Source organism: Carassius gibelio, chromosome B23 (assembly GCF_023724105.1).
Source record: "Carassius gibelio isolate Cgi1373 ecotype wild population from Czech Republic chromosome B23, carGib1.2-hapl.c, whole genome shotgun sequence".
Taxonomy (NCBI): Eukaryota; Metazoa; Chordata; class Actinopteri; order Cypriniformes; family Cyprinidae; genus Carassius; species Carassius gibelio.
In genome coordinates, this window is record NC_068418.1 from 8,603,986 (window position 1) to 8,626,988 (window position 23,003).

The 23,003-nt window shown below is 37.9% G+C and overlaps 1 protein-coding gene across 2 annotated transcripts in view; it reads left to right on the plus strand.

Annotated features, from left to right (window-relative positions):
- Window positions 1-1,941: 1,941 nt before the first annotated feature.
- The window catches only part of LOC128011971 (transcriptional enhancer factor TEF-5), a 35,315-nt gene continuing 14,253 nt past the window's right edge, over window positions 1,942-23,003 (plus strand). The window contains exons 1-2 of one of the 2 annotated variants that reach the window (XM_052594807.1): window positions 1,942-2,161; window positions 14,499-14,749. In XM_052594807.1, coding sequence (XP_052450767.1) covers window positions 14,611-14,749 — 139 coding nt within the window. In that variant the 5' untranslated portion in view covers window positions 1,942-2,161; window positions 14,499-14,610. The remainder of the gene's footprint in view (window positions 2,162-14,498; window positions 14,750-23,003) is intronic. The other variant, XM_052594808.1, reaches the window with a different exon arrangement.

A 23,003-nucleotide genomic window follows, 5' to 3' on the forward strand; every position in this document is an offset into this window, starting at 1 on the left:
TTCTATTTGAATATACTTTAAATATATTTATATATATATTCCTGTGATGCAAAGCTGAATTTTCAGCATCATTACTCCACCCTTCAGTGTCACATGATCATTTAGAAATCATTCTAATATTCTGAGTTATTATGAGTGTTGGAAACAGTTCTGCTGTCTAATATATTTGATCAATAAAAGGTTAAAAAGAACTGCATTTATTAAAAAAAAAAAAAAAATCTAATAATATATATTCTAATAATATATTTTCTTTAATATCACTTTTTATCAATTTAACACATCCTTGCTGAATAAAAGTATTGATTTTATTTTTAAAAAAAGAAAGAAAAAAAATTACTGACCCCAAATTACTGTCCATTAGTGTATATTGTTATTACAAAATATTTATATTTTAAAAACATAGAACAATATATATATATATTATTTTTTTTTTACTTTTTTTTTTTTTTTTTTTTTACTTTTTTTTTTACTTTTTATTCATCAAAGTATCCTAAAAAAGTATCACATGTTGTGAACAAATATTAAGCAGCAGAACTGTTTCCAACTTTGATAATGAATCATCATATTAGAATGATTTCTAAAGGATCATGTGATAATGATCCTAAAAATTCAACTTTGTATCACAGAAATAAATGATAATTAAAAGTATAATACATTTAAAAACAATTATTGTAAATTGTAATAATATTTCACAATATTACTGTTTTTTCTGTATTTTTGATCAAATAAATGCAGGCTTGATGAGCAGAAGAAACTTCTTTCAAAAACATTAAAAATAGTATGTATACTGAAATTATAGTATCATACTGTAACTTTTTTGTTGTTGTTGTTTTACTATTTCTATGCCCATTCCTGTAACATAATCTTCTATTGAAAGAAATGGATTTGTTTTGTTCATTTATATTTAATTACTTCCTGCCCGTGCATGAAGGAAGTCAAGGATATGCTTCTCTATAAACTCTAAAAACTGTTTTTGTTTGTTTGTTTTTTAATAACATGTTCCATTTTTATGCATAAAAGATGCATAAAAAATGCATTAATATGTCAAAAAAAACTCTATTACATTTCATGATGCATATCTGTCAAAGATATATTTTGCCCACTCATGGTGAATTATCAGAGATCTCTGAAATAATAAATCAAATACTGAATGAAAATAAATAATGAATATACTATTTTTTCATTGTATTTAGTTCTTATGTTGTAATATTTTTGTTGTTATTAATAATATATATATATATATATATATATATATATATATATATATATATATATATATATATATATATATATATATATATATATATATATATATATATATATATATATATATTTTTTTTTTTTTTTTTTTTTTTTTTTTTTTGAGACACTTAGACAAGCTGGAGGGGAAATGTGGAGCTGCAAACTACAATTAAATTTGTCCACGCACTTTTGATTTATCACTAAATCATGTACTTTATGATGATCTACAGAAGTTGTCCTTAGGGTGGTGCTGATTCAACAAAGCTTTGTGGACACCAGGCTTCCAAGGGCCTTGTTCCCAGCTGTCTGAATGTGTTCAGTCCCCAACACGTCCAGTCCAGAATTCACTTTTCTAAATGTGCATTCTTACGGTGGAGTGGAGTTTAAAATAAATTATGCCAAATAAAAATATATTTTGTATTAATTGCACTTGTATGATGCCCAAAAACTATGAATGTGCTTAATGTCCCCCAAAAATTAGCACATAACAACTAAACATTATGAAATGAAACAAACAAAAAAATAAAAATAAATAATAATAATACATTATAATTATTATTATTATTATCATCATCATCAGTTGGCTGAGTCAGTTAGGAAAGTACCAGTCATGCCCAAAAATGCAGTCTAGATTTGAAGACACGCTCAGCCAATGGGCGCACTATTGGGTGAGATTTGCGCGTGAAGTTGGAGTAGGTGGAGATTTGACCGCCTCCTCCTTCATGACTCCTCCTCCAGCACTCCGCTCGGTTTCGCCGTGATTTCATACCGAAGTCATACTTTACATTCCAGCTTTACTGACAAATCAGGAGAAATATTTCTTCTAAAACATCAGCGTGGCTTGCATTTGTAAATGCGCTCACGAGATAAAGCCTGAAACCCCTTTTTGCCCACTGTAGAGCAGAGGTTTGCTTTTAAGGTAAGTGCACAACTCTTGTTGCGTTCCTTTGTTTCTTGCAGTCATCGCCCTCGCGCTGCAGTTTTTACATTATTCTCATTTTTGGCATTTCTTTTCGGAGCTGCTTCAGTGATGTTGCATCGCTCACTCACACGCCTTGCTTTACAGATGTAAACTTATTACTGATATTTCAAAACGCACATGCATCAGTGAAATATGAGCACTGTAGGATGAGTATGAGAAAGTTTGTAGCCTAGTAGCTACTAATTCAGTGGAGCAAATCATTTATTCACATTGAATTATAGTTTCATTGCTTGCCTCCAAATATTCTCTAGTGGAGAACAAATAAGTATTGATATACATTTATTTATTTATTATCATTTTTAAAATAAAATTGTTGTTGTTGTTGTTGTTTAACTAAACTAACTAGTATGCGTGCATCTTCTGGTCAGTATATTAATTTAATAATTTAAAAGTTTTTTTTGTTTGTTGTTAAATGTACTAATATACATAACTGATATTTAATAGAATTATCAAAAGTAAAAATGTATCGAGAATTTTGTCTTAAAAATCCCACATTTTCTTTTATTTAGTTATTAAAAACAGGCCAGCTGTATAACATGTAATCATCAAAGTTTTAAAACCGTTTATGATTCTAGAATAAACTTTTAAGAAGTTTAAACCATGCTCTAAAATGTTGAAAGTGTGTAAATGTGTGTCAAGAAGAAAACTGGGTAAGAATTAATGTAATACTGGCAACGTTTTTGTGTCTTATGTAGGTTAATTAGTTTTAAGTATCTAAGAATAACTCATAAAACCTAGCCTGTTTATGACTAAATTAAACTGCTAAGTGTTTTTCTCTGTCTTGAATTATAATGCCCTGCATTGTGTGTAAAATGATCAGTATGATTCAGTTACAGCTGTTAGAGGGAGTGTAATAATCCCATTCATCAGAAATCGTCTTTTAAGTCATTTAAGATCTTGTGCATCTTGGTTCAGTCATCACACGTGTGACGTGTCAGATCAACGCACCCCTCAGTTTCGCCGTGCAGAGATTGAACAGGTTTTTCAGGTTGTGAAAGGTTACGGTGAGCAATCAGAGGAGAATTCCTTGTAACAAATGTGACAAACTGTAACAGTGGTGCCAAAAAAAAATAACTCAAGAAGTTTCCTTCAGAACACTTGTTGAAGTAACTCTTCTCTCACATAAATGCTCCTCAAAAGATGTTATCCCAACCGAATATTTAGTGATCGGTCACTAAATTCCTTCAAATTCTTTCAGGTGCATCCAGTTAGATTCATCATCATTATTATTATTATTATTATTATTATAATTATATTATCTTTTCATTTCCTGTCATTTCTTTTTTAAATCTGAATATCTGAACACTCCACTATTTTTGAAAATAGGCAGATTTTCCAACTCCCTTAGAGTTAAACAGTTGATATTTACAGTTTTTGTATTCATTCAGCCGATCCCCGGGTCTGGTGGTAGCACTTTAAGCTTAGCTTAGCATAGATCATTGAATCTGATTAGACCAAAAAGCAGTTGTGTTTGACCAAAGTGTTTGTATATTTAATGTACCACGGGTGCAGCAGGCGCAGTGATATTACGCAGCACCTGAAAACAGTCCCTAGCAACTCTGCTATTGCTGCATCTTCACAAACTAGCTGGGACTATTTTCAGGTGCTGTGTAATATCAGTGCGCCTGCTGCACCCGTGTTACAGCAGCAAAATTAGTTAATTATGACGCTAGAATAAGACTATAGTTCCTAGCCATATCAGCCTAGAAAATCTGAACTTTTCATTTTCCATCGGTCTTAATACACAATGTAACTACAGAAGAGACAAGTTTTAAATAGGATAAATAAAGAAACTCTTTGGTCATTGTTTTTTGCGGAATGCTAATGGTCTAATCAGATTCAGTGATCTATGCTAAACTAAGCTAAAACAGTGCTCACGCCAGACCCAGAGATCGTCAGAATGGATACAAAAACGGTAAAAAAATAAAATAAAAAGAGGCTGAAAAAAGTGGAGTGTTCCTTTAAGCGATAACAGAGTAAAGTATGATTTATTTTCTCTTTAATTTTTTATTTATATAGCCATCCATTCAGGCAATAACATTACACAATGTTTAGAAGAACATGGAATATTTTCAGATTTACATCGATTTTTACTCCTCTGTGAATGTAAAGCCCCTTTCACACTGCACGCCGGAACCGCAATATTTCCGGAACATTGCCTTCTGTGTGAAAGCAACCACGTCCCGGGATTGATTACCGAATTGAACCCGGGTCGGGGACCTAGTAACATTGCGGGGTTCGACCCGGGAGGAGCGCTGTGTGAACAAAAGCCAGATCTAATTCCGTGTCGAAGTGATGACGCGCGTTATCGTGCGACTCTTTTAACGGCTGTTTTGACGGAAGATCAACGTTCCTGACGAAAACATATGTGCAAACTATAATGAAGCAGAGATCAGTTAGTTCCTCACTTTCCGTGCTGACGCAGAGTTTGTTTGCTTGCTTCAGTTAAAGTATAATGTGTCAAGCGTTGTCGACTCGTACATTACACGTCACGCGCTGATGTCACGTGTCGTTACGGGATCTTCAAGGGTTGTGTGTGAAAGTACGCACATATACCGGGTCATCACTGGCAGTGTGAAAGTGCAAAATCTAGTGACCCGGGAACAATTGCAGGAAAACTTTACCTGTGTATTTGCCGGAATGGCAGTGTGAAAGGGGCTTAAGAGAATTTTCTTAACGCTGGCTGTGAAGCTTCAAGAGGGCCGGCAAAACATGACAAGTGTGTTTGGTGAGCTCACTGCTTTAAATAGCATTGCAGTGTGTGCTTTGTGCTTCAGACAAGTACACTGTGTGAGGAACAGTAACTTACTGATCAACACGAGTAGTTCTGTCGTCCTTAGGGCTAGAATTTAAGGGTGACCTTGACCCGTTTTTGTGCATCTCAGCACCTGGGGTGTGGAGCTCAGGTGTGGTGTGTCTTTACATCCAGACTTCAAAATTGTCACTCATTGTATAATTTCCTGTTGATCATCTGGTGTTGGTCGTTTTTGAACTTAGACATGTGTGACAGATTCTTTCCATATGCGGCATATACCTGCATTGTTTTCTTAGCCATATGGAAGAATTCAAGTTGATTTTAAAAGGAAACTTTACTTTTTAAAAAAAATCTTTTTTTTTTTCATCATTCCAAACCCATAATACTTTCATTCATCTTCAAAACACAAGTGAATAAAATATTAATATATTATTTCAACATTTAGTCCAGCCATTAAAATTTCACTTCACCATTACATTATAAATTAAGCCATTTAATCCAACTATTCTAAAGACACACATTCACTACATTCATATAATGACAAATTTAATTTCGCCTTTGCGTTGGGATGCTGATAAGCCTGTCGGGCTGGATGTACATTATCCTGCTTATTACACAGCCGCCTGCCACAAAATGTGAGAAGAAATATTTGAACACAAAGCTTCTGTGAAGAAAGCAGCTGCTAGCAACAGCAAGTTCAAACTAGACAGACATTTAAGGGACACTGTCCAGTCATTGCACTTATTACACAGCATTTCACCACATAAATAATGGCAATAAAAGATATTGATTTATTATCATTTGTTTGAAACAAGAGAGCGAGTCGGCGATGGATGACACAATTAAATAATTGTACACATAATATTGAGTTTTCATGTATAAAAACTTTGCTAGCTTAGCGATGCTAGCAAAGAATGTCAGATGAGTCAAGTTTCCTGCTGTTCTTGTGGAGTCTGTGTTTGTATGAAATGTTCCAAATCAGTGATTAATGAGATCTGTGGGTGGTGCTTTTGATGCCAAGGTGAATTGCTATGCTATGGAATGGCTACATATATGATATGATATGGAATGGCTACATATGTTACACATGTTGGCAATCACAAGCATGTTAGTCAGGATTTAGGGCGTATGAACGTCTAGAGAGGAAATTGTGAGATGGACAGTGAGCATCTGGGAGTCTGAGAGGAAGCCCCATTGGAGATCATTATAAATATGTAAGCATGCACTGTATGATGGTTTTGGGGCAGCTACATGCCAGGGATTACATCAGAGAGCACTACTGAAAAGCAAGAATCTGTGAAAGTGATGCTCTATGTCTTCTATGATCCTATACCTTAAGCTTCCATTGGCTGAAAATAAATGGTGAGAGAAAGGTTCAGTTGTGATTATAGAAATGTAATTCACTGTAGTCTCTATACTCTTTACACACCATTCCAAATGGATTCTGTCAGATCTTTCTCTAGTGATGTGGCTCCTTTATTCATAAAGATATCTGGTAATGGATGGTAAATGGATTGCATTTATATAGCCCTTTCAACAGACCACATGGCCATCCAAAGCGCTTTACAATTTGCCTCACATTCACCCATACACACCGACTGCGGCGTCTGCCATTCAAGCGCCATCTTGCTCAAGGACACCTCGACACTTGGTCAGGTGGAGCCAGGGATTGAACCACCTGCCTTCCGGTTTGTAGACAACCTACATGAACCACTGAGCCACTGCCGTCCATATGGTAGTTATTTCCTTAACATACTGAGCCTTGGTGCTCATGTGGGAAATGGGAGTTCAAGTCAAGCTTGCAACATTCCTATTTGCTGTATTATTTCTTTACTCATTACTATCCATATTAGAACTGATTGTTGAAATGATTGTTTTCTTGTGGTGTCAAAATAGTAAAATAGTTGTTTTCCGTGAAATCAACATCAACTTATTTTTAATGTTTTACCCAAAAACGAATACAATAATAATAATAATAATAATAATAATAATAACAAATTTGTTTTCGTTTCCATTTGTTATTTGCAAAAGCTGTATATTTTCATTCCTGTTTCAAACTTCTGAGGATTCAACCCATATTATTTTCCTCATCTTCTTAGTAAATAAAATTAGACGTACGGTTTATTTGCAAAATAGAGATATGTTGTTGTTATGTGTGTGATTATTATTCACCATAGCTGCTAACTTTTACATATAATATGATTTGATGACATCGGTTACGGCTTTATTTAGTAAATTCATTATGAGTAACTAACTTCATAATATTTGAGTATTTTACTTTTGATATTATCGATCTACAGAAAAAGTACAGCACTATTAGGCTGTTCTTGGCCTCCGGCTTTCGTAAGTAAGAGGAAAAAATGCAGTAAATTGAAATGATGCTCCTTGAAGAAAGGGGGTTGGGATTCTCGTAAACTGCAGTAGCAGGTTGTACAGGTTTGACAAGGGTTGGGTCCACGGAAGGAGGAGAGAGAAACGCGTCAATCGTGCCTCTTTTTAACATGTCTTTGTCTCTCTTGTGTGTCCAATTTGCAGTCTTCCACCTACCATATATATAAAGAGCTTTTTGGATGGCTGTCAGCGATCTGGACGTGTCCGTGTAGTAGCCATCCTCCTCACTTTGTTATCCTGGAAGACTTGAGAAATGTATGCTAAATATATTTGAATGTTGTGCAGATTAGACACAAATGTGTTCTTTAAAGGTTTTAGATTTTTTTTAAAGGCATTTCTTCAAAGTATCTATACTTTGGTTTAGACAGTTTTGAAGATCATACTCTAAACCAGGCAAAGCGCTTCTCCATGTAGGGCAGTGTTAGCAGGATGTTGTCAAGTTGCCTGGTGAAATAAAACACACTTAAACTGATGTCGATATAGCATTTAAATTCATATATTCTCTTAACGGCCCATTAAACCAGGGTTCAGTTTAACTTGCCCATGCCTTAAAATGTCGTCCTTATCTGTAATCCGATCTAGGGCAGCAGCTGCTCGTCTACTTGTTGCCCTGTTGTTCTTTGTGAAAGGGTGTATGTGTGTGTGTCGGTGTGTGTGGTGTGCAAGAGGAGGGTTGTTGAGGAGCAAAGGCCTTTTCCCTGTTGACAAGCACTGCAGCTGTTTTTCCAAGTCTCCAAAGAGAACTGCCTCCTGTCTGTGCTGCTCAGCCTCTGTCAGATACACTCATGTTTATCTGACAATAATGTTTTTTTCTGTTGATTTTGCGGTGAATATATGAAGACGGTATTCATTAGAGGTTTCTTGAGATACAAAAAACAAGATGCCCTTTCAAATTCGGTCAAATAAATCCAAGTGTTTATAATAGCAGAGTGTGGGGTTAAAGGTTTAGACAAGATGCTTCTTTAATGAAAACTGGTTATCCATCAAGAGTGTTGGATGCTTTTGGTTTGTCACTTGATTCTGTAACCCAATGTCTCTTCAGAGGCCAAGCGCTGCTAGGTGTCAGTGGGTGACCTTTTCATGATGTCTGCTCGCAGATAAGCCAACAAGCTTGAAACCATGGTCAATATTTACTCATCAGGACTACACACAAATACCCAAACATAAGTTAGAAAACGCACAACAATTTACATGCTTTAAGAAAGAAACTGCCGAACAGCTAGTGTGTATGTTGACTGTGTGATTTCTAGTTCAGTTGGCTATCTGACAGTTTCAGGTCTAGAAAGTTGGTTGCTGGTGCATTCATTTATTTATGTGCTTTTTGGCCCTCAGTACTAGTATGTTATCCAGGTCTTGGTGTTTATTTCCAGATAGCATTGGCTAGGAGTAGTGCTGTGTTATGAACCCAGTATACCTAAAACAGCAGTATTGTCCTTGGGGGGAGCTCTGTGTGTTTCCTGAGCCTTAGTGGATGCCTAAATTGGTCAGGCAACCCAACCCACTCCCACCCCCTATGATTTCCATGTTCTTCAGGCCTTTTTTGGACTGGGGTGCTCGTAAGCGAGAGGGAAGGAGAGAAGAGGAGAAGGACGGAGTTGCGGGTGACACAACAGATCTCCTGAGAGAGAGAGAGAGAGAGAGAGAGATAGAGAGACAGACAGACAGAGAGTGTGTTAGCAACACTGTGGCTTTCTTAATAAGGGCATGTCTGGAATGTCAGCCCTTCTCTCTCTGTAGGTCCATACCAGTGGTCCTCTAGGCCTAGTACCTCCTTATGATAACTGCTTTAGCTCCACTCATGCTGTTTCCAGCAAGTCCAGTTTTTTGGTTTTGGTTGTTTTTCTTGCATATTTGCCATATTATGGATATTAGAGTCACTAGTTGAGATGAATACTTCAATTCCTCAACTAAAAATTCTGTAAATATTTTAGACTTGGTTTTAAAAATGGTTTTAATTTTTAAAAAAGTTAACCACAGACGTAGTTAAATATAGCTTAGCAGTGATAAATCTATTTTAAAGCATTTATGTCTTGAAGAATGTTGCAGTGTGTTTGAATGCAGAGGAGCGTTCACCAAATCCATGGCCACAAAAATGCTTTGTGCGCAGTTCTTATTAGTTAACTGTTTTTCAGATTCATTTTGCATACGGCCTCAGTGACTTTTTTTTAAAAGAATGAATACACAAATTCTAATTTCCTTAAGATAAATGCCTATATGTGTCACACTATGGTGAGATAAACGCACAAAGAAAGATGAAGATAAATGCAAATAGTCTTTAATAAATCCACACAAGGGTAAATCCAGGACAAAACAGGCAGGAGACATATACAGCGACATAGTAGACCGGATAACAAACAGTGAACTGAACACAAATTATATAGGAGGGCTGGTGTGGGTAATTAATGATACATACCTGAACCAAATGGCAATAATCAGACATGAGGGAAAATAAATTGTGATTGTGACAGATTGGACCCCTCCCGAAAGGCGCAACCTTGCGCCGCAGGAACAACAAAGTGAGAGACAAAGGGGGGATTTGGAGGAGGACAAATGAGTGGATTTGGGATGGAGACGGGATGGCAGGAAGACAGGGAATCAATACTGGAGGACTGTCAGACAGAGGACGGACACCCAGGAGGAGAATGATGAACGGAGTCCAGGGCGGAGACGATGGGGGGAGGAGCCAATGAGAAAACAGGAGGAGCCAGGGTGGATCAGATAGAGGGAGGAGCCAGGGAGAAGACAGGAGGAGCCAGGGCAGATCAGATGGAGGGAGGAGCCAGGGAGAAGACAGGAAGAAGGAGGAGGAGCCAGGCAGGACACAGGCCACAGCCATGGTGGAGCCGAGGGAGGGAGGAGCCACGGTGGAGGAAGGGCTGATGGCACCAGGGGGCTGACTGAAGAGGTGAAGCAGGTGGTGGTGGAGCCCGAGCTAGAGATGGAGAGCCGGAGAGCCAGGGAGGATCTGGAGGGCCAAGGTGGAGTAGATGTCTCAGGTGACTGAGGCAGAGGAGGGGCTACGGAAGGCTGTGGTTAAGCCAGAGCTACTGGGGGCCGAGGTGGAGCCGGATGGAAAGAGAAGCCTAACCGAGCCAGAGGAACGAGTTGTAGCCAGAGGAGTGGAGTCCCAATGTGGCAGATCGTCGATGACTGACCAAGGCGGAGCCAGAGGGACGAGGAAGTCCAGCCGAGCTGATGGATGACCAGGAGTCGCTGGGTTGAAGTGTCAAGGCGGAGTCCAGAACCCAGAGGCTGGAGGCTGAGAACAAGGGATTGTACATCCACAATGCCAATGGAAAGCGATCCTACTGCACAGATGGTGGGCCGAGGGTGAGCAGAGGGGTTGCCAGGAGACAGCGTTGGTGATTTTAAGAACTGGTACAGAGGTGGTGAAAGAGGTAGGCTGGGCAGGAGTTCAGGATGCTCGGGGGGAAACAACAACAAAAAAGGTACAAAACGAAAACAAAACTCGTGGATTACCCGCCGCACACTTTCACTTCTGTGGTCTGGTCTTTTGTCACGCTATGGTGAGATAAACACATGAAGAAGATGAAGATAACTGAAGAGATGGGATGTTTGACACCGAGGCTTCAAAGCCTGTTTTACTCTGTTGAAGCAGACTGGTTTGAAAGACTGTATCGAGGCTTGTATCAAATCTGCGTGATCACGTAACCAATGACGTTTGAGGTTTCATATGTCACAATGAAACACGTGAAGCGAGGTGGCTGATTCAAATCTTTAGCGTGATTTCATTCATTATAAGGAGACGCAAAATGCTGGGTGCTCCCTCCCTGCTTCATAGTAACATAGTAACACTTTCATGTGTGAACAATGATTAAGAGACTGAAGACACAGCTGCTATTGCTTTTGTGTTGAAACTGGAATCAACAAGATATGTGAATTAACTAGATGTCACTGGTAGGGTCTATCTTTGAGGCTTTGAATCTTTTTTGGAACAATCTGGAAAAAGCCCAGATAAATGCTAATAGTCTTTAAAATAAAGGTAAATCCAGGACAGAGCAGGCAGGAGATGGACATAGTAGACCGGACAACAAACATAAACTGAACATATATATATATGTGTGTGTGTTACAATATATTTGTTTTTACAGAAATGGACTCTTTTACTTACTCTGAACTTTAATAAAGTTTTTCTTAAAGAAATAATAGTTTTATTCAAAAAAGACACATTAAATTTATCAAACGTGCCAGTAAAGACATTCATAAGGGGTCGTTCACATATCGCGCCTAAAAACGCGTGGAAAACGCTAGGCGCGCCGCTTTCTCCTTTTTTCCCAAAGTGCTCGGGCAGGAGCGCCCCTGAGGCGTCTGCCTGTGCTAAGCAACCATGACATGCTCTCTCCATGAAGACGCGCAAATTTCAGCAAAGGATAAATGGATTTGCAGCACAAAAAATCGCTCTCAGTAGCTCCGCTACTAAATTTATTTCAAAATGGCAATCCATATATAGCTATGAAAAGCTGTTCCTTCATCTTGGCTGAGCTTTCAACGTTGTTACGGGAAAGGATGAAGCTGATTGGTTAGTTCTTGTCACATGACCCGTGGTGCACTTGCGGCATTCTGAAAAGTTGAGATGTTTTTAACTCGATGCGGTCACCGCGTGTGCATCGCGACCGCGCCGCTTCCATTATGAGCGTGCATGCCGCGCGCCTACATTGGAAACAAACTTGTGCGCGCAAAAGATGCGAAATGTGAACGGCCCCTAAGGTTATAAAAGATTTACATTTAATATAAACGCTGTTCTTTTAATAGACCTTATAATGCATTGTATGATATCATGAATAATAGTAATCACAGTTAATACAATACAATGCTTATCTATTAAATAGAAAATATGCATTAAAGCACAAGAAAAACAAACCTTCAAATATTATGCTTTTTAACTTTAGTTACAAACATTTATGAAAAGATATATTACATTACAACACATTATCAACAGTGTTGGTGGATAACACATTAAAAGTAACTTTCTTTCAAACTTTCAGAGTTTATAATGAAAGTTTATATTGTGTATTGAAATATTAATTTTGGTACTGGAGAAAAAAACAAGACCATGAATTGAATACAAGCTGTTCATTTTTGTTTTGTTAGAATTATACAAATTAAGAAACATATAAGAAAATACATATTGCGATGAATTTGTTGTCTAGAATTTTGCCATTTTTTCATAAAGATCATACTAGTTGGTTAGTTTTTCCCTTTTTATTAAGTCATGGTGACTTGTAAGTATGATACCGTTAGGAGACATTTTTCAATTATTTGAGTATTTTAGTTACATAAATACTGATTAACAAATGCTGTTATGTTGTTCAACACCTATTAGTGCTTACATTGATTGATCTGTGAACAGCCGACCTCCATTGTCTGCTTTTACTATGACATTGGCCAGTCTTGCTCAGCTTGTCTTGTTGACACCAAGGAAATTTATCAGGGCCTTCACTATCTTGATTTTCAATACCAGAGCTATTAATACCCTCCAGCTCACGAAAGCTGTAAAGCACAGCCTTGAAAATCTGATATCTCGTCACCTGAACTTCACTTGACATCAGGAGTCTGAAAAATCTGGCGCCTTGCTCGGCAGCTCAGTGTGTCCTCCGCTCCGACAGTCATTTTGTCTTTCCTTTCCTCTTCTCGTCTTCCCGCTGTCACATAATGGGATAAACTGATTGACACGGCTCATGCAAATGATTATATGATCCCACAAGATTCTTCATTTAAAGTGGGGTTGGGAGAAGCTCCAGCGTCAAAGGGAGATTCATGGACACACCACCTGGAATGATAGTTACTGTCAACCCTCCGATTGGTCTTGAGCCATCTTAATTAACCAATTATTGTAAGACTGCCTGGAAGGGGCAGATGAAGAGTCCTCATGTCTTTCCAAACCTGTATTTCTTCTTCCACAGAACACAAAGTTAGATATTTGTAAGAATCTTCATGTAGTTGTTTAACAGTTCATATGGTGACAGGATCATAGAGTTAGTGAGCTGATCTCTGATTCATGAACGAATCAGTTTAATTCTTGCATGAATTGTTCAGTTTAGTCAGATTTGTGACTCAGACAAACTGATTTAATGAGCAGAACCAACTAGAATCAAAGAAAAAAAAAGATTGATTGATTAAATAATATAGTTTTAGAAGTTTAATTAAGTGGATCAGTGATCCAGCGATATCTAATTGGTTCTGAGTGAATAAAGATATATATATATATATATATATATTTTGGTATGTTCATAAGACTTGGAAAATAGCTAACAATCTGTATCGGCAAGTCGTCATGAAATAAGTGAAAAAGTGAAAATTATACTGTAGTAGCAAAAGATACTTTCTTCCGAATGATGCTATATATCCGAGTGAAACGGATTATCGAAAATGTAAAATAAAATAAATTAATTAAGCATTTTGTTCTGTGTGTAAGTTTTTGATTGGATCAGATCTGAATAAAATCTTGCAGCCAATTGTAAGAGAGGGGCGGGGTTTATGTGGATCGTGTTTTGCTCAATACAACTTTCTGATTGGTGGAATTTTCTGCACAGAATCATGGGTAATGTAGTTTTTGTTTTTAAAGTAGTTTTTTCAAAGTATTTTTTCTTTATTCTTCTATTAAACATTATTATTTTAAAGAGGTCATATGATGCGATTTCAAATTTTTCCTTTCTCTTTGAAGTGTTACAAGTTATTGGTGCATAGCGAAGATCTGTAAAGTTGCAAAGTCTCAAATCCAAAGAGATATTCTTTATAAAATGTAAAACGCTGCCACAACCCCCCCCCCCCCCCCCCCCCCCCCCCCCCCCCGATATATAATTTATTTATTTATTATATATATATTTTTTCAATATATACTATGAATTTCCTTTTTATGCCAACAGGCATTAAAAAAAAGAAAAAAAAACTGTGTGTGAAGATTCATAAAATTGTTTTTTTATTATTATTATTATTATCAAAAATGTTGTGTTTCATAGAGAAATAACACCCTACTGGTTTGACACAATATAAGGAAGGGGTTGATTTTTTTTAATTATTATTATTATTATTAAAAGTAATTAAACATTTTGGAAGAATGATTCCTTTAAATGTGACCTGCTGTTGTTTTTTCGGTCTCTCTCCTAGTCCTGGGTGTAAGGGCTCACGTAGGGGCCCAGGTGGAGCCGCCACCATTGCAACCAACGAGTGGAGCACCAGCGAGAGCCCGGAGGAGGGGCAGGAGGATGGAGTGGATGGGATGGACAAGGCCGGCTTGGACGGCGATGCAGAGGGCGTCTGGAGCCCTGACATCGAACAGAGTTTCCAGGAGGCTCTGGCCATTTATCCCCCCTGTGGCCGCAGAAAGATCATCCTTTCAGACGAAGGCAAGATGTATGGTGAGTCAAGCTGTGGGAGTTTTGTTGAAGTCAATCAGAGGGTGAACTTATGACACTTCCCACCTCCAGATTTTCCCGTTCCCACATGGGATACACTGACAGGAATGCTGTCTCCCTTTTGAGTCAGCAATCACAATAAAGCATGAGTCAGCCTCCTGCCTTATATATCACATGTAACAGTTTTCTATTTATCATAGATATGGCTGGGTGTATGATTGAGACATGACTCATTAGTTATTAAAAATACTTTAAAGGAGTGGATTCATGTTTGTTTGGATATCATAGTGTTTACATCACTACATATTTACAGAGATGTATCTGGCTGCTGCCAATCGCATAATTTTTAAAAGGAGGTCAGTTTATGATTGTTTACAGGCCAACTAGAGTTATAGAAATCAAAAATTGTGACTTTTTTTGAATATTGAACTGAAAGGAAATTAAGCATTTATGCCATGTTCATATTGAATGTGATTTTTTTTGTCCCAAATACTTTACCTTTATTTACTGCAAAAACAGCAATAATGTGATATATATATATATATATATATATATATATATATATATATATATATATATATATATATATATAATATTAGGGCTGTCACTTTTGGAGAAAAAAAAATCATTTTTTTTAAGACATAAGTGTTGTAAAATCGATTTTCCATGTCTAAAAAAAAAAGACGTTTCCTTTTTCAACTTCAAATAACAGACGAACGTAAAGAGAGCGCTGGAAACGCACAAGTCAGAAGTATTTCTTATTTATTGGCATGAAGTTTCATGCAGAATAACAAAGAGCAACAGGAGTGCAACATTTTCAAAAAAAATATATATGCAGAGGGGACGACTGCCATAACAAAAGAAAAACATCACTGCAGGCTTCAACCCGGCTGCATTTATGATTTAGGCAATTCAAAAATCTCCAAGATTATTTTAAATAATGATTCAATCCATTTCAAACAACTGTTCAAAAAAAAAAAAAACTTTAAATGGACTTGAGAACAGGCCATGTGTGTTTTTTTTATTGAACTTAACTGACACTTAAGGCTAGGCGGCACTAGGAAGGCATAATAAAATGTGCAAAAAGGCTAGGGCCATTACAAATTTATTGGACAGGAAAACAAGTCGATCAACATTTTCAGGGTCCAGAGCAGAGCGTTTTTTATTCACTATATGTCCAGCTGTTGAGAAGACGCGCTCTGACCGCACTGATGTCCCATGGTACAGCTGCGCAAAGTGGGGGTATTACCGGTCGCTGTCAGCTTGCAATGGTCCTTTTCATAACTCAGAATCTCCTGTAACTAGATGCGTGAATGAGGCCGGCGACACACTGGATGCGTGGTGTAAGCGTCTCAGCTGCGTGGCGTGTCTGTTTTAAATTCGGCTCCCATGTTAACAGGTCAGAGCTTGAGTCACGCATCTCAGGCGCGGCTTGAGCTGCGCGGAAAATGCGTGCAAGCTATAAAAAGAACCGACGCCTATTTTTCACGTGATACGCAAGCATGTTGGAAGCGTTTCCAGGCAAAATAGAATAGGAAAATGTTTATATGTCATTTTTTACACAAATACATATTAATTCATGACATTTTGATGTTTGAAAGTCTTTTTGAGGTTGACATAAATTCAGATATAAATGTAATAAATAATAATAATAATAATTATCGATTTTCAAGTATTGCACCTGTCAAACATAGTCTATTTTGCCGTCAATACTGTTGACGGTGTCCTTTATCAGGCTTTATATTTATGCTCAACATGAAGAATATATATATTGTTGTCATGAAGACAAGAGCCTGGCCTTTCGGCAGCCTCCCTCTATGTCCCCAACAGCAGCAGCAGCGAGCCGTGCCGCGTCAGGCACTGTTCTGGTGTGTAAAGACACAGAAAATGCGAGGCAGCCGCCACACTACTGACACGCAGCAGAAAGTATTTACTACCACTTTTAATCAATTTAATGCATCCTATGTATTTAGTTTGCATGTCATTTTATTTTACTTCCATTGCACCATTCTTGGAGTGGAACAAGAATCAGAATACGCAGTTTTTCATCTCTTTAAGCGCAAATTTTTTTTGGCACAATTGTGATGTTATAAATGACTAGCATGAAAAGTCAGTAATTAGTATGGACTAGATTATGGATTACTACTATGGATTAGTTTATGTAACATAGATAAATTCGACTTTATGACCTACCCCTATTCCTTTTGTTAAAGAGTTGTGGTACGCATCAGGATTTATTATATGATCGGCCACACAAATGAGCTCATTTGGCTTGGTGGTAATTTGACCTTTGACCCTCTCTGTAGAAAAGGCTTATGGAGACCGGCCCACATTCTTTTGTTTTCCCTTTGGCTGGAAGGGGACACACATTCCACAACTCTGCGGCCTTGTCCTCCACGATAATACTCCACCCACGTCTGTCACACAAGCTCTAATCCCCCTCACAACAGATGAAGAAGGTTTGTTTCAACAGCCAGGCATTTTGTCCTTTTGTGGTAGCTTACGTTATCACACAGAGGCCCTTGGGCCTGCTCTGTTCCCTCCGTATGACAAGATCACGCCCTTCAGCTCTCTTTACCAACAGCCCCATTCCGTTACGATACTCCTGCCAGTCTCCTGATATGCCCCCGTCTCTCTTCCACCCCCAGTGCACACAAGTTCACTGGCCGCAATGTATACTTTGACTAGACAGCACTAAAATAGTCTGGCTATCTGATGCAGGCAGGCAAGAGAGAACTGCCCTAGTGACTTTGTGGATTGTGTTTGCTCTCTCAGAGTTTGCTGAAGACATTTTAGTAAAGTTGCAGTGAGGAATTACCACTAGATATCTGAAAACTATTAAGTAAAGTAAGACTAAACCAAAGAATGAATCCAGAATCCTGATTTTCATAATCCGCTGGACCATCTTGTGTTTGCTCTGTTATAAAACATACCTACTTTGTTATGTTGTAGCAAAACATGCTAACGGTCATGGGACCTTGTATATGACTGATATGAAACACTGTACATAAGCAACACCTTTCATTATCATGCTCAAATATTTGGAATAGTGTTCCTCACATCGACCACATAGAGATTTCAGTAGAGTTTAGCATTAGCATGATGCTAAATTAACATTGTTATTCAATCACAAATTATTGTATTATCAAAGCTGAAATAAATGTCATCTTTTATGCCATGAACACTCTTTAGATGCATTAAAATTCTATATGTCATTATATGCAGCTTACTATGTTTTGTTTTTCCTATGTTACACTAGGAATAATTTGTCTCAGGTGTGCTGTGGAAACTGAAGGATCATGTTTTAGTTTGTCCTGATCATCATTGCTAGCATTTAGCGGCCGTTAATGTTCCTCAGAGCTTCATTACTCACTGCAAAAATTGTTTTTCTAACAGAAAGCAGCTTTTCTAATAAAGTTCACTCTTGTTGCGCCATGGGAAGACTGGTTAAACAATTCGATTTTCCCATCCAGAGTCTGGCTGCTATAATCCTGCACCTGTGATGTCTTGCCAAGTTTCTTGTTTAAAGTCTCGACCTGCAATCATTTTAGTTTATCGCCAGTGTGTCAAAAGTGTTTGAGAAATAATACATCAATGCTAACACTTAGCGAATGATCTCAATGTCTTTTCTGAGTTAGGCTAATTTGTGGCTCTGTTAATCATTACGCATCCTGTTATGTTAGTAGTAGCCATTTATTGAGCCTGTTGATAGTTACCATTTGACTGTTTTCACGTGAGGGCATTATCTCAGTTGCACGAGCTTCCCAGATGTGATGGATCCTCGTCATGGAGAACTTCTGCTCCCCCATCTGTGAGATGAATGACATAGCAAAGCTCGTTTGCAAGAGATTGGTGAAAATGTTCCCTAGGAAATGTCTGGACTGTGGCACAGTGCTTAGTGAATATTGTGCCATGGTGGATGATGCAGGTTCAAATCTGGCTTGTTATATTCCTATTAAATTTACATTTTTGAGTCAACTATTGGTTTAAATAAGGGAAAGTGTTAAGGAAAGCAAAAAAATTAAGACTAGGGATCTGTGGAGGAGTAAAGGTTGAGAACTTAAGTCCCAGTGGGTGGAGATTTGCTCTCCAGGAGTGGTCAAAGGTCAGGGTATGTACACTGCCCTTCCTTGTTTTAAAGTATTAGAAGGCTTAACTTCACTGAGAGATACATAAACGCTCCAGAAGCTGTGTTCTTTAGATGTTCTACACTTCAGATAAGTGCTAGCCTGAAGTGGTATTGTGAGTTTGCATCATTTGAAGACATTTTTGACCTTTTGATCTCTCACAGTGAAGATGGACCAACTGTCCAGTTGTCTCGTGCTCCAACTCGCATATTTTGACAATTTAGGTGTGTGTTCGTATCTGTTTCAGAACAAGTCAAAACATGTTCTGCCGGATTGCCAATGGCTCAGACAGGATCTTCCAGAAATGAACTCTCACACACATATTTATTATGTACTGTTGGCAATTATTGCCTTTGCATATCTACGTCATAATTGTTATATTTATGAATATTGCTAGTGACTAATATTCTTACGTTACTGAGTGAGCGTATTTTCCTTAATCTCAAGAAATATTTTTCTTTTGTAGGCAATTCAAGTTTCTGTCTATCATCTTCCACAACATACAGTTCTAGAAAATGTGTTAAATATGACACATTTATTGTTCCAAATGTATGTCATAGCTAAAATGCATATGTTAGTTATCACTTTGCTGCAACTTAAAAGTACACTAACGAAACGATTGTGCACTTTCTAAAATAAGTCTTATCTTTACCTATGAAGATATTTGTTACACTTTACAATAAGGTTAAAACATTTTACAATCTGGTTAAAGGTCACAAAAAATGGGTGCTTTAACATGTTAGATTTTCTTTTTGTAAGATCATTTTATTATTTTCATGCCTTTTTAAAAGATGAGTGTTTTTACAGTAGTAGGTGTGTCTGTTGTACTCGCATGAGATGAAGTATCCAGTCATAGCCTAAAAAAATATATTTTATAATTAATGGGGCGGATCACCCCTCCATGTGCCATGTTAAGCTGGGCAGCTGAACTGCACTTACTTGTTCTCACATACATCGTATCAGGCACTTTCTGTCATGTAAAAATGTATTTAATGATGAACAACTTGATAATCTATCCATTTTAAATGATTAATTTAATTTGTTTTTATAGATGTCACCATCCATATCACCAGATGTCAGTATAAAGCAAAGGAATAGCATTGTGTCAGCGAGTGAAATATGAAGAACATTTTCTTTGTGTATTTTAAAATAGGTTAACATTCAAAGACAAACTGGTCAAAGCTTAGAAGTTAATAGATGTAGAAGTGTGGGAGAACTTGAGGATCTACCAGTACGAACATTTGGAGTCTTCATTCAGGTGATGATTGTCGTAGAGGAGGTTTCCAGTCTAGTGTCCCCACTGAAAACTTCAAGGAACTACAACATATGGAAATCTCATTACCTTGAGATTTGTTGGAACATAATACAGCACATGTATTGTCTGAGAATCATGAGATGAAAAATAAGAATATATGATGCCAATAGACTGGCACTGGTTCTGTGAGAAACTTATTTAAATGGCATGGAACCTGTTTTTGATTGGCCATTGGTTTGGTTTGGTCTTTCCTTTGACTGTAAGTTTCCAGTCTTTTACTGTGGGCCAACGTTAGCAGGTGGGTTGTGGGAAAGCTGTTAAAATGCAGGTGGTTTTGTTCAACAAACATACACATCTGGTGGGATGGAGGGTTAACCAGGGTAAACTTTGGGAGGAAAGTGTCAAGGTGAAAAATGGCCATTAAAGAGAGGGAAACCAGAAGAGACAAGGTGCTAATCATCATCCTCACTGCTTGCTTTTTACAGACTTCTTGACAAGCGACCAAGAGGGCAAGTCCAAAAGACATTGCAATTAGTTTAGCGCTTCCAAATGGTTATGTCAACAGGGCAAATATAAGTGAAAATAAGAGCTCAAGCCTGGGTTCACCTTTACATACCTGTCAATATGGCCCAAAAACGTGAAAACACTTTTCCATGGGTGAAACTATCTGTCTCACGTACTTATGCAAGCTGCAGCACAAGTTTTCTGTTCTGATTTCAGGAAAGGAGAATAGGCCAAATCAGTTAAGGAGAGCTTTTTTGAGGGGGATAAATGTGTGCAAACAGGTTTCATTTCACTCCTGCTTTTCCTGGATGTAGTTTAGAGGAATCTGGGAGCAAATCAGCACTTTCCATTGGCGCAGTCTCAGTGAGATCTGCAGGAGTATTTATGCAGACGTTGATATGAAGCGGATGTTTAACTGGCCCTTTTTATACTCAGCACTGTGTCAGTGGAACGGTCAGCCTTTAAATCTCCTGAAAAAAAAGGCAGGTGCACAATTTTCACTTTCAATGAGATGAAAAGAGTTACTCTTTGTACTCGGGGGTTGCTGTAAAGAGCCCTTGTTGGAGGGTTGGGTTTGCTTTTCTGTAAGCTTTGCCTGGTAGACTACAGTTTTAATCTTTTTTTTTTAATATAATTATTTTCAGGCAGAAAGCTAAGGGGGAAGGTACAGGGACACAATGCAGACGGAATTGATAACTAAATCTCCTGTGTGGCCAAGTAGCATCAACATGTCTGAGGTACTTTAAAGAATGTTAACCACAGGGCTACCGCTTCAGTAGTAGGAAACAACTTGATTAAATTCTGCCCAACATTTAACAATTCTACTATTCGATTATACATCATTATACTATTACAGCATCCATATCACCCTGTAGCCCAAGACAGGTTGCCCACTGAATCTAAGCAGGGTTGAGCCTGGTGAGTACCTGGATGGGGGACTTCCTGTGAGAACTAGTGCCACGTTTCCACCGCAGGAACTTTACCCAGGAGCTAGGGACTTTGGCCTGGTGCTTGGTGTGTTTCCACCGCAGGAACCAGGAACTAAACAAAGTTCCGGGTACAAAAATGCCCCTCAGAAAGTCCCTGCTGGCGAGGTGGTACTTTTTCAAAGCTCCGGAACTTTCGGGAGCGGGACTTGGGCGCTAAACACGCTGATTGGTTGAGTTCACGCAGCATTGGTTGAGTTCACGCAGCATTGGTTGAGTTCACGCAGCATTTATTCAGATCGTTTTCAAAATATTACTGTTATTGTGTTATCCGCAGAGAGCAGCCTCACCTCGGCCAGTTCTTCTGATATGTGCCACTGGCTCTGATGTCTCTGTGGTTAAACATAAAATTCATTTTGGGTAAATCTAACAGGTTATCTTTGGCCTGTATTCAATTTATCTAGACGTTAAAATGAAAATAAAAAAGGCAAATTTATATAATATTTCGTTCCCTGAACTAAGTACATTTCTGCAGCTGTTATTATGTTTAAATGAAAACAAAAGGAGGCAGTGGTATTTGATATTCAATTTCGTTCTATTCTAAATATACAGAGAGGAAAATTGGAGTAGTCAAGGCGAGCTGACTGATGTTATCAAGTACGCTGCTGTTTGCAGATTTACCGGATTTGTGTCGTCGTGGACATCACACTCACGAGTCGAATGCACAATGTCTGAACTACAGAGGATGCAAGTTCAAAATCAGCATACTTTGTATTGTGAAACACGGGCAGACCTACGTCACCAGACTGTTTGCCTAATCTTCCTGGTACTTTACACTGCGGTGGAAATGCAGGAAGCAACAGGTCTGGGGGGTAAAAAGTTCCTGGGGAAAAAAGTTCCTGGTACAAATGTTACAGGTAATTTAGGTGGAAACGCGGCATAGGTTGCCGTTGGAAGAGATGTTAGTGAGACCAGCAGGAGCTGCTCCCCCTGCAATCTGTGTGGGTCCTAACTCCTCAGTAAAGTGACAGGGACACTACGCTGTATAAAGCGCAATTCTTCATACGAGATGTTAAACTGAGGTCCTGATTCTCTGTGGTCATTAAAAACCCCAGGATGTCATTCGAAAAAGAGTAGGGAGTATGTGTATGTATATATATATATATATATATATATATATATATATATATATATATATATATATATATATATATATATATATATATATATATATATATATATATATATATATATGTATGTATGTATGTGTGTGTGTGTGTCTGTGTGTGTCTGTGTGTATATGTGTCGTTATTGTGCACTGCTGCTCTATTTCTCTCGAATATTGTTCACAACTCTGTCTAAATCTGTGTTAGTTAATGGTATATTGTAATGTATTATATGTAATTTCTGCCCCCCTCACTTCTGAAAAGATGGCTACGACCCTG